Source organism: Chelonia mydas, chromosome 9, assembly GCF_015237465.2.
Source record: "Chelonia mydas isolate rCheMyd1 chromosome 9, rCheMyd1.pri.v2, whole genome shotgun sequence".
Lineage (NCBI taxonomy): Eukaryota > Metazoa > Chordata > Testudines > Cheloniidae > Chelonia > Chelonia mydas.
The window spans coordinates 59,763,095-59,776,336 of NC_057855.1; the positions used below are offsets into that span (position 1 = coordinate 59,763,095).

Here is a 13,242-nt window from a genome sequence, read left to right on the forward strand (position 1 = left end):
TCCAATGACCAACCGATTTTTGGTTTTCCCTGCTCCACCCGTGGAGACTGATCAGAAAGTAACTGGGATTGATGTTCCTACAGCCAGTGAGTCCTAGTCTGTTCTATAGAGGTTCTCATACCGCACTCATCACTTTCATATCCGAGCCCCTTTCAGACGTGCATTAAGCAATATGACTAATATCTGTCTGGTCTCTCATCCTCTGCCCAGTGGAATGTTTCGGTTTGGAATTTGTTTTTATAATGTAGAGCCACACACAGACTCTCACACGCAGAGAATGACATGCATATTGCTATGTGTTTAGATTAGAGGAGGCAAGGTCAAGGAAATGCACCTGGCTCTTGGAGTGGAAGGTGGGGAGGTTTAGGGTGGCCCTCGCTTCCTGGGGGAGTTTGTTTCCCAGTCTTGGACTGACTCCCAAGAAAGTTATTGTGGAGAGTTCCATCAGAGGAGCGGAGTTAGCAACCACAGTCTTCATCCTGGAGCTTGAGGCTCTTTTAGATCCCCTGGGCCTAGGCCAAGGAGTCCCTTGAAAATCAGGATGGAGACCTTGACTTGCTATTCTATGGGGAGCCAGTGTTAGTCTATGGGAGGACAGCTCAGAGGAAACTTGTGCTGCTGAGGAGATGCTCTGCAGCGCTCTGTATTAGTTGGTGTTTCCTAAGTGCTGATGGCTTCCTGCCCAGGTGCCCCACATTGCTGTAGCCGAGCCCAGTGGGGATGAAGGCATGAATGACTGAGGCCGGGTCATCATCCAGCAGGACGGGCCGGAGCATCCTAGCCAACCGGAGGTGACAGAAAGCATTCCTTGCAGGTGCTGCTATGTGAGAACTCAGCACCAGCAAGGAGTCCAGGGGCCTTCTGAACTGCAGACTGAATTGCCCAATTGCGTGGGGGTGAACCTTCAGCGACAGGATGCTGCACCATGGCTGCAAACTTCTCAATGTGCAGAAGGTCCACTTAGCTGATGACCTCACAGGGCAGCACGACTCTTTGCTCCTAGACTGTCCACAATGGGTTCCCTTGTGCCCTCTCCCCTGTACATTGCCCCAGGGGTAGAAACCTCTAACAGATGAAGCGTCCGGGGCAGAGGGGAGAGCTCCAGTGGCGGCTGTTCCCAGAGGCTGATCAGTCATGGCCTAGAGCAATTGTCAAACTCTGATGATACGGGGGAGGCAGAGGCAGCTTCCTCTCCTCCATGCAAGCATCTGCGCAGATTTGTCTGGGTGGAGTCCCCCAGACACTGGACAGCCCAGGGAGTTGTGCTGCCCTCGACTGGAAGCAGGTCTGAGTGTTTCTTGCTGTAAGGAGTGGCCGAGTGGCTTGGGCTGAGACTGGCCTTGACTGGGACTGGTCTGAGTCTGCCTGCAGCAGGGTGAGCATCTTCCTGGTTGAGTGTTGCTCAGTCTCAAGGCCTGAGTGTTTAAATGGGACATACAGACTGTCTAGGCCTGGTGCTGCCTTCTTTCCGGGGGAGAGGGAAGGTTCCTGCAAAGATGGGTAATTGTTGTTGAAATCTAGCTGCAAGTTGCTGTACTGAAGTATCCTGGTGGGGCAGTGGGTTGGTGCAGCATGTCCTGTGGCTGGGTGACATGGCCGCGCCCACGCCCGAGTGCAGGTCTGCCACGCACACCTGCAGCCATTCACGCCCACCTGTGCCCACGTCAGTCAAAGAGGAAATTTCTTTTGCCAACTTATGCTAAGTACTGATTCAATTTGTTCCTGTTTCCATAACAACCTCCCAGTGCTTTCTGGTCCTCTGTTGTTACACAGACATTGAGATTTGGCGTCTAAGTGCTCCACAAAATTCATCACGTTGGGAAAGAGAGTCGGGCTCTGATAAATAATAATTCCCAGACCCTGCAGGTTGGGAATGGGCCCAACCTCTGCCAGTGAGCCCCCCATCTCCTTGCCCTATGGGGCAGTGCTGGTGAGTTCGGATCACTCTGGCTCAGCTGCTGCTGCACCGCCCCCCTGGAAGGCATTAGTCTAGTTTTCTCCCCTGCATGCCTGAGTGGAGCTGATGAGTTTTAGGGATTGTGAAGATGGGAGGCTAATAGCAGTGATGTGTGCCCAGCTTTCCAGGGGCAGGGGCAATGGCAATGGGCACTTCCCCACCAACAGAGCTGTCAGTAGGCTTCCTTCCTTACCTGCAGGCCCCTGGGCTCCCTGCAACCCTCAGCTCTGCTGGTGCCCCTCAGTCCCAAACAGCAGTCCCCTGCTGTCCCAGCCCTGGGCTCCCCCCAGCTCTGCCAGTTCCCTTCAGTCCCAACCTGCAGTCCCAATACTGACCTCCCCTCCCCCAGCTCTATGAGTGCTCCTCAGTCTTGCCTGCAGCCCCCTCTCTGAGCGCAGAGTTTTGTCTGGTGTATTTTAACTCTGTAACTGCCACCTAGGCAGTCGGACAGCTATTGGAAGTGGTCGGGGGAGGGTTAAAACAACTGATGTTTGCATAGGCCTCCAGAGTTCCTCTGAGCGTGGGGGTGTTTCTGTCTATATGGGGGGCGGGCTTTGGGGTGAACTGTCAAATACATGAGTCCCAGGCAGTGACCGGGCTCCTCCGAGAGGCAAGTGATGTCTCCTGGGCTCTGTGCCCAGCTCACTGCATGACCCAGAAGCCCTCTCTGTCTACATGCCCCTATCTCTGAAGGGGGTGCGGAAGTAGATCTTCCCAGGGGGCGCTAGGAGGGGGCGCTCAAAAGCCCTAAGGATTCCTGTGCTCTGCAAGGCTCCTGTGCTCAGTGATCTGCGCTGGCTGCCTTCTCCTAGCCCAGGCACAAGCTGAGCTCTTGGCTCACATCAGGCCCAGGCTAGGCAGCCTTGGCCATGCCTCTGGCCAGTGACCCTGCTACAGTGAGGATGGGGGTGCTGGCTGGGCATGCGCAGCACTAGGCAGGCTGGATGGCAGGGGGCTGGCACCTTTAAATGTATCTCGGTTGCTCCTGCAGCATGTGCTGGGCCTGCCCCCGAAGTCCACTGAGATACCAGGACACCCAGCAACGGCACTAGTGTTGGGAGGGATAGTCCCCAGGTGCAGTTCTTAGGGACCCTGGCACCTTGCGGTACTCCCCAGCACAGGCCCACCATTAACTCAACACCCACACAGATGTAGGGGTGTCCATTCTTATTTGCAGGGTATTAGCTCCCCCAGGGAGAGAAGACTCCAGTGACCTCCAAACCCATCCACTGCCTTAACCCTGAGCTCATGGACTCAGCTGTTCCCCATGCCAGTGGCAGTACACCCTCAGGATGGGCTCCCCAACCCAAGGGGTAAAACCCCAGAGAGCCATCCCCTTGCTCTCTAGCTGCTGATGCCTCTTGGCATGGGCTGGTCACAGAACAATCCTGCCATGCGGGAGCACTAGACGGGGCCTCTTGACACCGGGCTCTATATGCAGGTCACTTCCCATCTCCATTTCCCTTCCTCCCCTTTGTCTGTTAAAGTGGAAGCTCTCTGGGGCAGGAGCCCTGGCTGGGGGCCTGTACTGGGCCCTGGTCTCACTTGACTGCTGCTAGACAAATGATAAACCTGGATACACTGATTTCTGTTCAGTCCCTAGAGGCTGAGCAGCTTGATCCCTGTTTTATTCAGTTGTGCCTATGCCCTGGGGGAGCAGCAGGTGGGGCCATGGGACTTGCTGCAGGGTCCCCCTCCGCCCTTTTCCCCAGTGCAACACAGGCATCTCCAAGCCCAAAGCCTGGAAGAGCTGCCAGGGCAGGCAGTAGCTGAACCTCCCAGCCCCCCGAGAGCCGGCAAAGCCCGCAGCGGCCCCGGGGGAGCAGCGCTCCATGTGGGGGTGTGCACACACGCTCGCACGTTTACATTCCTAAAGGGGCTGCTGAACGGAGCCATGCCATTGGCTGCCAGCGATGCAGCTCCTGGGTATCCGGCTTCGCAGCTCCTCGAACAGCAGAGACCCCTCGGCACAGCAGTGGCCGGCCTGTCTCCCCGGAGAGGGGCAGGGCCTGGTTCCGATCTCACTCCAGTTCCACATCTGATTCCCCTGGGGCTCCTCCCGCCTCTCAGGTGTCCCTGGCCGGAGCGTGGCCATGGGGTGTCAGTCCGGAGCGGCTGCTCCGGCGCCGTGGGCGTGAGCGCTGCAGAGACCCCCGCTCCCGGCGCGAGTCGGGCTCAGCGGCAGGTCCCCATGGTGTGAACGTGCCGCGGCCGGGGAGCCGCAGCCTGGCGGGCCCCCTGCCTGGGTCCGGCGCGGGGCCGCCGACGTGCCGGAGCGCGGCGCGGGGGCCGGGGAGCGCGCCGCGGGCCACCCCAGCCCGGCCTGGCCCAGGGCGGCATGAGGGCCGGCTGCCCGCTCCGCGCCCTGGCTCCCGCCCGCCCCGGGGGCCGCTCCCCTCAGCCCGGCGCGGCGCTACTGGACCCCCAGAGCGCGGGGATGCTGGAGCCGGGGCGCAGCGGCGCCGAGGCGCGGTGACCCCCGGGCGGAGCCGCCGGCGCCCAGGTATGGGCAACTCTCAGCGCAAGCCGCCGAGGAGCCCCCGGCCAGGCAAGATGGACTCGGCAACAGGTACCGCCGCGGCGCCCGGGCTGGGGGGGTCCCTCTCCGTGCCCGGCTCCCCGGGGCCCTGCCTGGGTGCGCTCCGCAGCCCCTGTCCCCCCCCACCACGCCCGCGCCCTCTGGCTGTGTCACCCCCAGCACTCGGTAGTCTCCCCTCCCCTCCCCCCGTGCTGCGGGTGCAGTGTAAGCCCCTGCTCTCCCCTCTCCTGCATGAGCCATGCAAGTGGGATCCTGCATCTGCCTGGGGGAGGGTGTGGGCAGCACCATAATCCACCTCTTATATTGCCTTTGCCATGCTGTGGTGCCCAGTCCCCTGCCAACCCAGTGCCAGGGCAGGATGAGCCTGCCCCAGCCCTGGCACCGGCTCTTTCTGCTAGCCCCCTGCCAGTGCAGCGCCAATGCAGGGTGAGCCTTGGCAGCCTAGGCACCGGGCTCCTGCCAAGCAGCTCCTTGCCTGCCGTGCGCTCCCAGCCCTGCGCCCTAATCCTCCTCCTGCAGCCTAGCTTGCCCTCCTGTTGCTGTCACACATGTTCCTGCCAGGTCACAAGCAGAACACTTCCTCTCCTTTCCCTAGAAACCCCTCCTCCACCTCCTCCTCAGGCCAGCAGGGGCAGGTGGGGAGGCTGCCTAGCTGGGCTGCAGGCTCTGTTCCCTGGAGTGCTCTGAGTTGCGGTGGTGAGGGGGGGCTGACAATACATGTTGAGTATCTGCAGGTGCTCTGGGGTTTGCTATAGCAACAGGAATGACACTGGGCTGTGTGCTCCAGCAATTTCCCAGGGAGCTTTCATTCCCTCTGGCTGGCCCAGAGCGTGGGCCTGTTGCATGCAACCCCCTGTTCTAGCTGTGTCACATCTGGACAAAGTCCACATCTGGACTTGACCAAGGTCACACAGTGAGTCAGAGCCAGGACACCTGGGTTCTGCTCTTGGCCCAGCTGCTAACTAGAATATGTCACCTTCACTCCAGGTTGTGTGTGTGCAGGTGCTGGCTTGCTGCTGCCCTCTATTGGCTGGAATGTGGGTGACTGGCTTCAGTGGCTCGGGGTCCCCCTGTAACCAGCCCAGCTGTGTTAGCCCAGTGGAGGGAGGCAGGCTTCTCGGTGTTGCACTGTAACGCTGTGTGTGGGAGAGAGACATGCACTGCTGATGCCCTCTGGTGTCTGGGCCTGCAGAGAGGATAAGGCACGGGTGTTGCTGCCAGCTCAGGGAGCTCTCCTACGTGTTTGGAGCTGACTGAGACTGGCTGTGTGTTGGGGCGGTGGCGATTCGGAGAGGAGTTGGACTGTCTGCGGCACTTGAATTTGTTGCACATGTGCAGTGTGACATGGGGTCCATATCTCAGCACCCACTGCTCATTTGCAGGGAAACTCCAGCTGGAGGGCCTGGGGTCTGCATGGGTGCAAGTCTCTTGCCGACTCCTGGGCTTGAGTCAAGCACCGTAGAGGGTGCGTTACGACTCGCTGTGTCACTGGAGAGGCCCACAGGCAAGGAGGCAGTGACAGAACCTACCCCCAAGGGACCTGTGCGGGTTACCAGGATTCACTGCAGAGCTCTTGGACTAGCAAACTAGTCCAACCTTGTCTAGCCCTGACCTTGCTTCACACAGGGCTGTCTGTTCACTCCTCTGCCCTCCCCTGGGCTGACCTCGGCAATTCAGCAACTTGTGAATCTTGCCTCCACCTCTTTCTGACCCCTGGCTCCAGGAGATGTGAGGATGTGCTCTGCACATGCTCAGATCTTGCCGTTTTCCCAGTGCTTGGGCTAACCTTTGTCAGGTCTCCTCAGACTGTTCTGCATTCAGCTCAGCCAATCCTTAGAGCTCGAAATGCTGCCCTGTCTCTTACAGATACCTAGTGAATGGGAATATGACAGCTCAGGGAGAACCTCATGCCTAGGAGTCCTGGCTGATGTTAGCCCGGCAGAGCCCACACAGCTGAGAGAGGGGGAGCTGGAGGCTAGTCTGGCTAGATGCAGGAGAAGGGAAGGCCCTGGCTTGCCCCAGATCCCTGGGGAGCATGCAGGGCCAGCTATTTAAAAAACAAATCTCTATCTCTTTACTTGTTAACTGAGTGCATGTATCCCATGGAGTCACCCCCACTAATATGACCCCTCCCCAGTGCTGCGGTTTAATTTTGGGTAACTTCTCACAGCAAAGCTGCCCTTGAATCCTTGTTGATGTGCTATGCTGAGGGTTTTAGCTAAGTCATAATTGCGAATTTGCCTGCTAGAGAATTTTCACACTCATCTCATATGTAAAGTGGGGACAACTGAGACACACCCAGTCCTGTTAGTGCTAGAAGGCTGTTGGGATTCTGATGGCCCAGACATTCCTCCTGGAAAGGTACCGCCCTAAAACCAAAGCTGAAGGTGAAGCCTTATCTGCTGAGTAAGAAGCCACTGAAACTCGATAGCCCTTAGTGCCTGCTATCCCAGAAGAAACCAGGCCTTTGGTGGGTCCCCTCCCCAGACAGGTCAGAACCAGATCAAGTGATTGCAACACTCAATCACAGGGCTGGGCAGTGGGACTGCAACCAGTCTCAGATAGGCTAGAAGGGCTGCGGAGGCTTCCATGGACCTGCTGGGTGGGGACATGTTTCCTGACCCAGGAGGGGTTTTTCCAGCAGTGTGGGCAAAGCCTAAGTCAGCCCCTGGGAGCAGAGGAGAGAGGATCCATTTTGGGAGCAGCAGGGCAAGATGCATGGCTGGAATCCGACCTGAAGCTGACCACTACCCTGGGAAAGTCCTGGCTAAGGGTAGGAAATGCCTGCGTTGGCCTCCCCTATCTAGTGAAGTCCTGTGCTCACACAAACAGCCTGTGCTGTGCGCTGTGCTTGCTCCTTGTGCTCTCCTTAAACAGCTCTTTGTTCTCATCAAATACGCATTGGTTCTGACTCTTCTATGGGGAGCAGCCCTGAGAGCTTGTCAGTCACCTGCCTCCTTTCCAACAGAGGTGGGGAAGGAAGGGGCTAAGGCCTGCGGGCTGAGGGGGACCCAGGTCAGAACCGACCCACCACCACCACCAAAAAAAAAAAAAATACTGTCGTAGGCGGGGTTCTGACCACATGGGCAACAGCAAGTATGTGGCAGGGGAGGACTGCACTGAGGTTCTGTATGGGCCGGTGCGGCAGGGCATGGCCGTGCCGATGCTCTGACCCGGTGCAGCAGGGCGTGGCCGTGCCGATGCTCTGACCCGGTGCGGTAGGGGCTGGCTGTGGAAATGGCCATCCTGAACTTCTGACCCAGTAGGGCAGGGGGTGGCTGTGCCGATCATCTGATCCGGTGCGGCAGGGGGTGGCTATGCCGATGTTCTGACCAGGTGTGGAATTTCCTATGTCCTTATGAAGACGAAGTGACTGGCAGGGAAAGGCCAAAGCTTTGCGGGGGAGGGACTCTGTAGTGAGCCAATCTGTCTATTGTAACTGGTCGCAGTAATAAGGTCTGTGGGAGTTACTAACCATGGCTCCAGAACTCTCACTAACATGCAGCCCCCCCCAGTACTGTGCAGTGACCGCCAGTGTGAGGGCAGGGAGATGCTGGTGACGTCCCCCAGGACAGTGGCCGAGATGAACGGCAGTGACATCCAGCACTGGACGTCTGACCTCAGTCCCTGCAATTCAGGTTTGTGACACTCCATCAGACCCTGCATATATGCTGTGGCCTCATTGCAGAGTGACACAGTGTGCATGGACAGTGACTGCACACTCCAGGCACCTGTGTGCAGTGTCTGTGTAATCCAGTGCTGCACAGAGTGACCCTGGTTACCATGTGTCACCCTGGGGACCTAGGGCTTTAAGGGCACGTCTGCCCTGCAGCTGGAAGTGTAATTCCCACCTCAGGCACATGTGCATGTGCTAATTCTGCTCACGCTAGCACACTAAAATCAGTGGTATAGCTGCGGCAGCCTGGACTAGCCATCGGAGTCCAATCCACCCAATCCGTGGGGTACGTACTGGGTGCCTAGCCTGAACCACTTGTGCTGCTGCGGCCATGCTGCTATTTTCAGTGCTCGAGCAGAGCTATCACGGGTATGTCTACCCAAGCTGGGAATCCCACCTCCGGCTGTTGTGTAGGCAGGCTGTAACTGTCCTGAGAGCCCCCAAAGTGAGACAGACCCATGGAGACTGGTGGGTTTGGTGGAGGCCTCTGGTCCTGATGGATGGGTGAGTGAGTGAAGCAGAGCCATTTTTTGACTGTGACACTGTCATCTGCGGCTGGAGCTCTGGGCCACAGTTCACTGCCTAGTGTCAGCAAACAGCCTTGAGATGTCTTGGCTGAGCAGGCTGGAGATTGCTGACCTGACAGCGCATGGGGCTGTCTGCTCAGCTGAATGATAGACTCTGGGGCGGAACTGTACCGCTGCCATCTATGGAGGTACACTGGTGGAACTGAGCAGAATCAGGTCATCTGCATCTAGCCATGGCTTAATCCCTTACATTTAAAGTCCTTTATGGGGGGGAGTGGAAGTGCACAACAGCCTCTGCAAACAGCTCCTCTGTTCATGCCTCACCCCTGACAGAAGGCAATGCAGGAAGGAGTCTTTATACTATTGCCACTCACGCTTACAGCTATTCCCCAGTAATGGCTGGCTTAGCCAGGAATACACGCTCAGACACAGCCTCCGCAAAGCGGAGCTAACGTTGTTAAATACATATCCTAATTAAAGGTAAAGAATAGGCCTTACAAGAATGCATTGGGGTTAAAAACCTCTGTTGGAAAGCCAGGACACTCTAAGTTAGCGTAACACCTTAAACAAATGTCACTGTTTGGGACCCTTTGGTAACCTTAACTCTGCCCTTCTCCATCTCCCCATGTGTCCTCAGTATACGGTAGAGAGATGTCTGTAACAAGCATCACAGACTGGCGTAGGGCCTGATGGCCTAGTATACCCATAGCTCCTCCCCATTTCACCAGGAAATGTGTGTGTGTGTGTAAGTCTCCTTAAATTTCTTAGTGTTTTTCACAAATTCCTCTGTGATGCCTGGATGGTTCCTAGGCTGGCTTTGTGAAGCAGGAGTGCTGAAGGACAGTCCTTGTAATGGATCTAGTGTTGCCAGGGATCCTGTATGGATCTGCAGGAGACCTTGTATCAGCTTGACTCTGCATCAGCTCTACAGGAACCTCCCTTTGAGGTTCCACACACCAATGTGTTGTATTGTAGAGGCTCCCTCTCCTTCCCACTTCTGTATGAACCTGGAACTTCTCTCCTGCATCAAGGTCCTGGACAGCAAAGCTTCTGCAGAAAGGCTGGAATAGAGAGTACAGTGTATGCCCGAGAGCCAAACCCAATCAAATCATTTACATGCATCGCTGCCCTCTACTGGACTCAGCTCTGCTCGTTCTGGGTAGAATCCCTCTAGTGGCTGGAGGCCTGCAAAGAGGAAGAGGCTGAGTGAGAAGCCATTGGTTTTGGAGCTTGTGGCCTGGTTCTTTGGCTGATGTCATGCATGCTGTTTGTTTGTAGATTTGCTACTGTGTGCTGGGGTTGATTAGGGAAAGCTGCCTTTCTCCCAGACTGTTTGCAGTGAGCAGTTCATCAGATGAATTAGCCCCTCCCTGTTTGAGGATTAGCCCCAAACAGGCTTGGGTTTCACGGATGTGTTGATTAATCCACAAGTGGCTGTGCAAACCTATTTCAGCCTGTGGAATGCTCGTGAACTCTTCACTGCCGCTATTGCTGAATATTTGTGCTGTGAAATTAGTCACAGAGTTGCATGGTATTGTTTCCACGTCCCAATTTGAGGGTTGCCAGATCTGCTAAGAACTTTTAAGCTGGCCTGGGGAACATGGCCATTGTGAATAATGATGCACACACCCTCATGTGCAAGTATGCCCGATGCTTTCAGTTTCCACAGGGTTTCTTGAGGACAACGTTTTGCTCACAGAAATGTGTGCAAAAAGTGACCGAGGAAGGTGGTGGGTCCGGGAAGTGATGTGTGTATTCTGTCCTGAGCTTCTGAGTGTTCACCTGCTGCCTGGGCGTAGGGTCACTCGATTCTAAGAGATTGATTGCAAGGGTAAGCCATGCAGCTGTGGAGCATGACGGCTCGTGCAGGGTTGGAAATGGAATTCCGGCACTGCATTTTGAGACCTGCAGAAAGGTCGCATCCAGAGAGCTGCTTCCCTTCTCTGTATTTTTGACATTTTGCTTGTCATGTTTGTTGGTTCAGAGAAAACGAACAAAGAGCAGCAAGGAAGATTCAGTTCTGCAGCTACGTGGAGTGTCAGGTCTGCCGTAACCTGTGGGGGAATGCTGGGGAAATGGCAGCAAACACTAGCTCAGCAACACCAAGTCAGCAGCAAGCAGGGGCTGTGCTGAGAGTCCATTCCCGGTGGGCAAAGGAATCCAGTTCCAGTCCCTAGTCTATCTCCACATGAATTGCAGGACAAGAGCCCCCCTTCCTGTCCCACACTTGTGCAGATCCTGCTAGCTAAACAGTTTGATCTCTGGTGGTCACATGTAAACTATGGCGTGGCTAACCTGTGTCTATGGGAAATGGGTTCTGCTCGTATTTCCCCACACCTCAGCCACTACACTGGTATTTCTTTGTATTACTGTTGCACCTAGGAGCCCCAGTGGTGGGGCAAGACTCCATTATGCTAGGTGCTGTGCAAACAGAGCAGAAAGATGGTGTCTACCTCAGAGAGCTTCAAGTAGGCATCTTGGCAAAGGAAAGCTGGGAGGCAGGATCTGAAGGAAGAGAAGGGGTCACTTCTGCAGATGTTTACAGCGAGCTCCTCCCAGATGTGGGGACAGCAGGGGGGAAAGCGTGAAGGGGCTTGTTTGAACATGTAACCCATGAGCGATGGAGGCTGGATTCATGGCTCGGCTGGAGGTGAGCCTTGTCATGATGAGAGGTCGGGTGGGGATGGTCTGTGGAGGGACTTGGAAGTGAAAACAAGTAGCTCCTGTCTGATGCAGTGCAGAAGGGGGAGCCCGTGGAGGGATGCAGAGAGGATGATGTGGTCAAAGCTGAGGGCTAGAAGAAGGATCCTTGCAGCAGAACCCATTGTTCTGAATGGGTATGAGTGGGACGAGGTGACATTAGTCAAGGCTGGAGAGAAGGATGTTGCAGTGGGTGAGATGCAAGATGAGATGAGAGCCTGGGCGAGGGTTTTAGCTGTGTGGATGGCTCGGAAAGGCGTAGCTTAGACATAGCCTGGATGTGAGGACCTAGAGAGAAGGCCCTGGCAAAGATGATGCCCAGGTTATGGGCCTGAGCACCAGGCAGGGTTGTGGTGTTGTCCACGGTGATCGAGCAAGGCAGAACAGGGAGGGACTGGGGGACATGAAGAGCTCTGTTTCAGCCATGTTGGGCAGCTAGACATCCCCGAGGAGCCATCAGAGACAGGCTGCGATGGCAGTTTGAACAGACGGAGCCAGGTCTGGAGAAGAGAGGTAGGGCTGGGAGCTGTCAGCATAGAGATGAGAGCTGAATTTGTGTGTGGATGAGATGACCCATGTCCCCGGCTTACTCAGGATATCCCTTGGGGCTGGGTGGCAGGGGCGGTTGCTGAATCTGTGGTGCCTTAAATCCCGGCTCTTTGGGAGATGCGATGCCCTGGTACCTCATCTTCCGCTTGTTGTGGGCAAGTAGCAGCCAATCCCCAGTTTGGCTCCTTCCTGAAACCACAAACAAAGGAGCACTGGGCTTGATTTTGAAAGTGCCTGCGTGATTTAGAATCCACGTCCCAGTCTCAGAAGTGACATGGGCACTGAAGGGCCTAGCCCCTATTAAAGCCAATGAGACGTAGGTGCTGCAGTGCCCAATTCTCTTTGGAAACAGGCCTTAGACACCTGAGTCACTTAGGTGCTTTCAGAAATGTTGCCTGTTGGCCTTACAGCAGGGAGGTTAGTCTGTGGCTGAGGCAGGATCAGGGGTGAGTGGGTTCGGGCAGCCTAAAGATAGAGGAGTTGGTCAGAGTTCAAAACTCCTTCTCCTGTCTTTTTGCCACTTGGTAGGAAAAAGCCCCATGAGAAGGCGGCTCCCTGGCCTGGCCCCCAGTGGGACTGAGCACCCGGCCCCAGCGATCGGGGACTGGGCACTTGCTGCCCACGTTATGAAATGGGAGCGTCAGCCCAGGCAGCAGGAACTGGTGTGCTGGCCTTGGCAGGACTGGAAGCAGGAGTCAGCCCTGCATGGGGGCACCACTGAAATTAGCAAAGGAAAAGGCCCATTTGTTTCCTGACAGTTCAGGAGTATCCCTGACTGTACCAGGGGACTGCATTGTCCAGCCTAGTTTGAACTGTCCCAAGCATTGGGGCTCCTGGAGAGACTTCCCCAGTATTCAGCCTAAATTTCCCTTTAGTTCCACCCTCCTGACCCACCCCAAATAATTTCTCTCCAATTCTGCGGCTCGCACCTTCCAGCATGTGCAGCCTGTTCCCATGTCCCCACCTAGCTGTGAGTCCTCCAAGCTTGTATTTCCTGTACACGCACACACACACACACGCGCACACACACACACACATGCACACAGCTAAGCATGCACACTCTGCCTGGCGGTGATGTCTAGTAGCCAAGAAAGAACAAATACAAAGTTTCCAGAAGAGTGAGTGAGAGCACAGTGTGTGTGTCACCCTGCCTGCACCCCCTCCCACCTGGCTCTCAGTCTCACATTTAAAGGGGAACGACACTATAAAGTACACATGCCCCGTGAAAGAATCTGAGTCTGCATCACTTAACCTGCACACATTCATCAGTCCCTCCAGATCCCAGTGACATGTG

General features: G+C 55.9%; 1 protein-coding gene across 2 annotated transcripts in view; it reads left to right on the top strand.

The window, feature by feature from the left end:
• NHSL2 (NHS like 2) overlaps positions 1-13,242 on the top strand; it is a 150,780-nt gene that overhangs the window by 70,790 nt on the left and 66,748 nt on the right. The window contains exon 1 of one of the 2 annotated variants that reach the window (XM_043522184.1): positions 4,384-4,526. The exons of the other annotated variant lie outside the window; for it this stretch is intronic. Within the exon in view, the coding sequence (XP_043378119.1) occupies positions 4,463-4,526 (64 nt within the window). The 5' untranslated portion in view covers positions 4,384-4,462. Of the gene's footprint in view, positions 1-4,383; positions 4,527-13,242 lie in introns of those variants that run through there. 2 annotated transcript variants of the gene reach the window in all.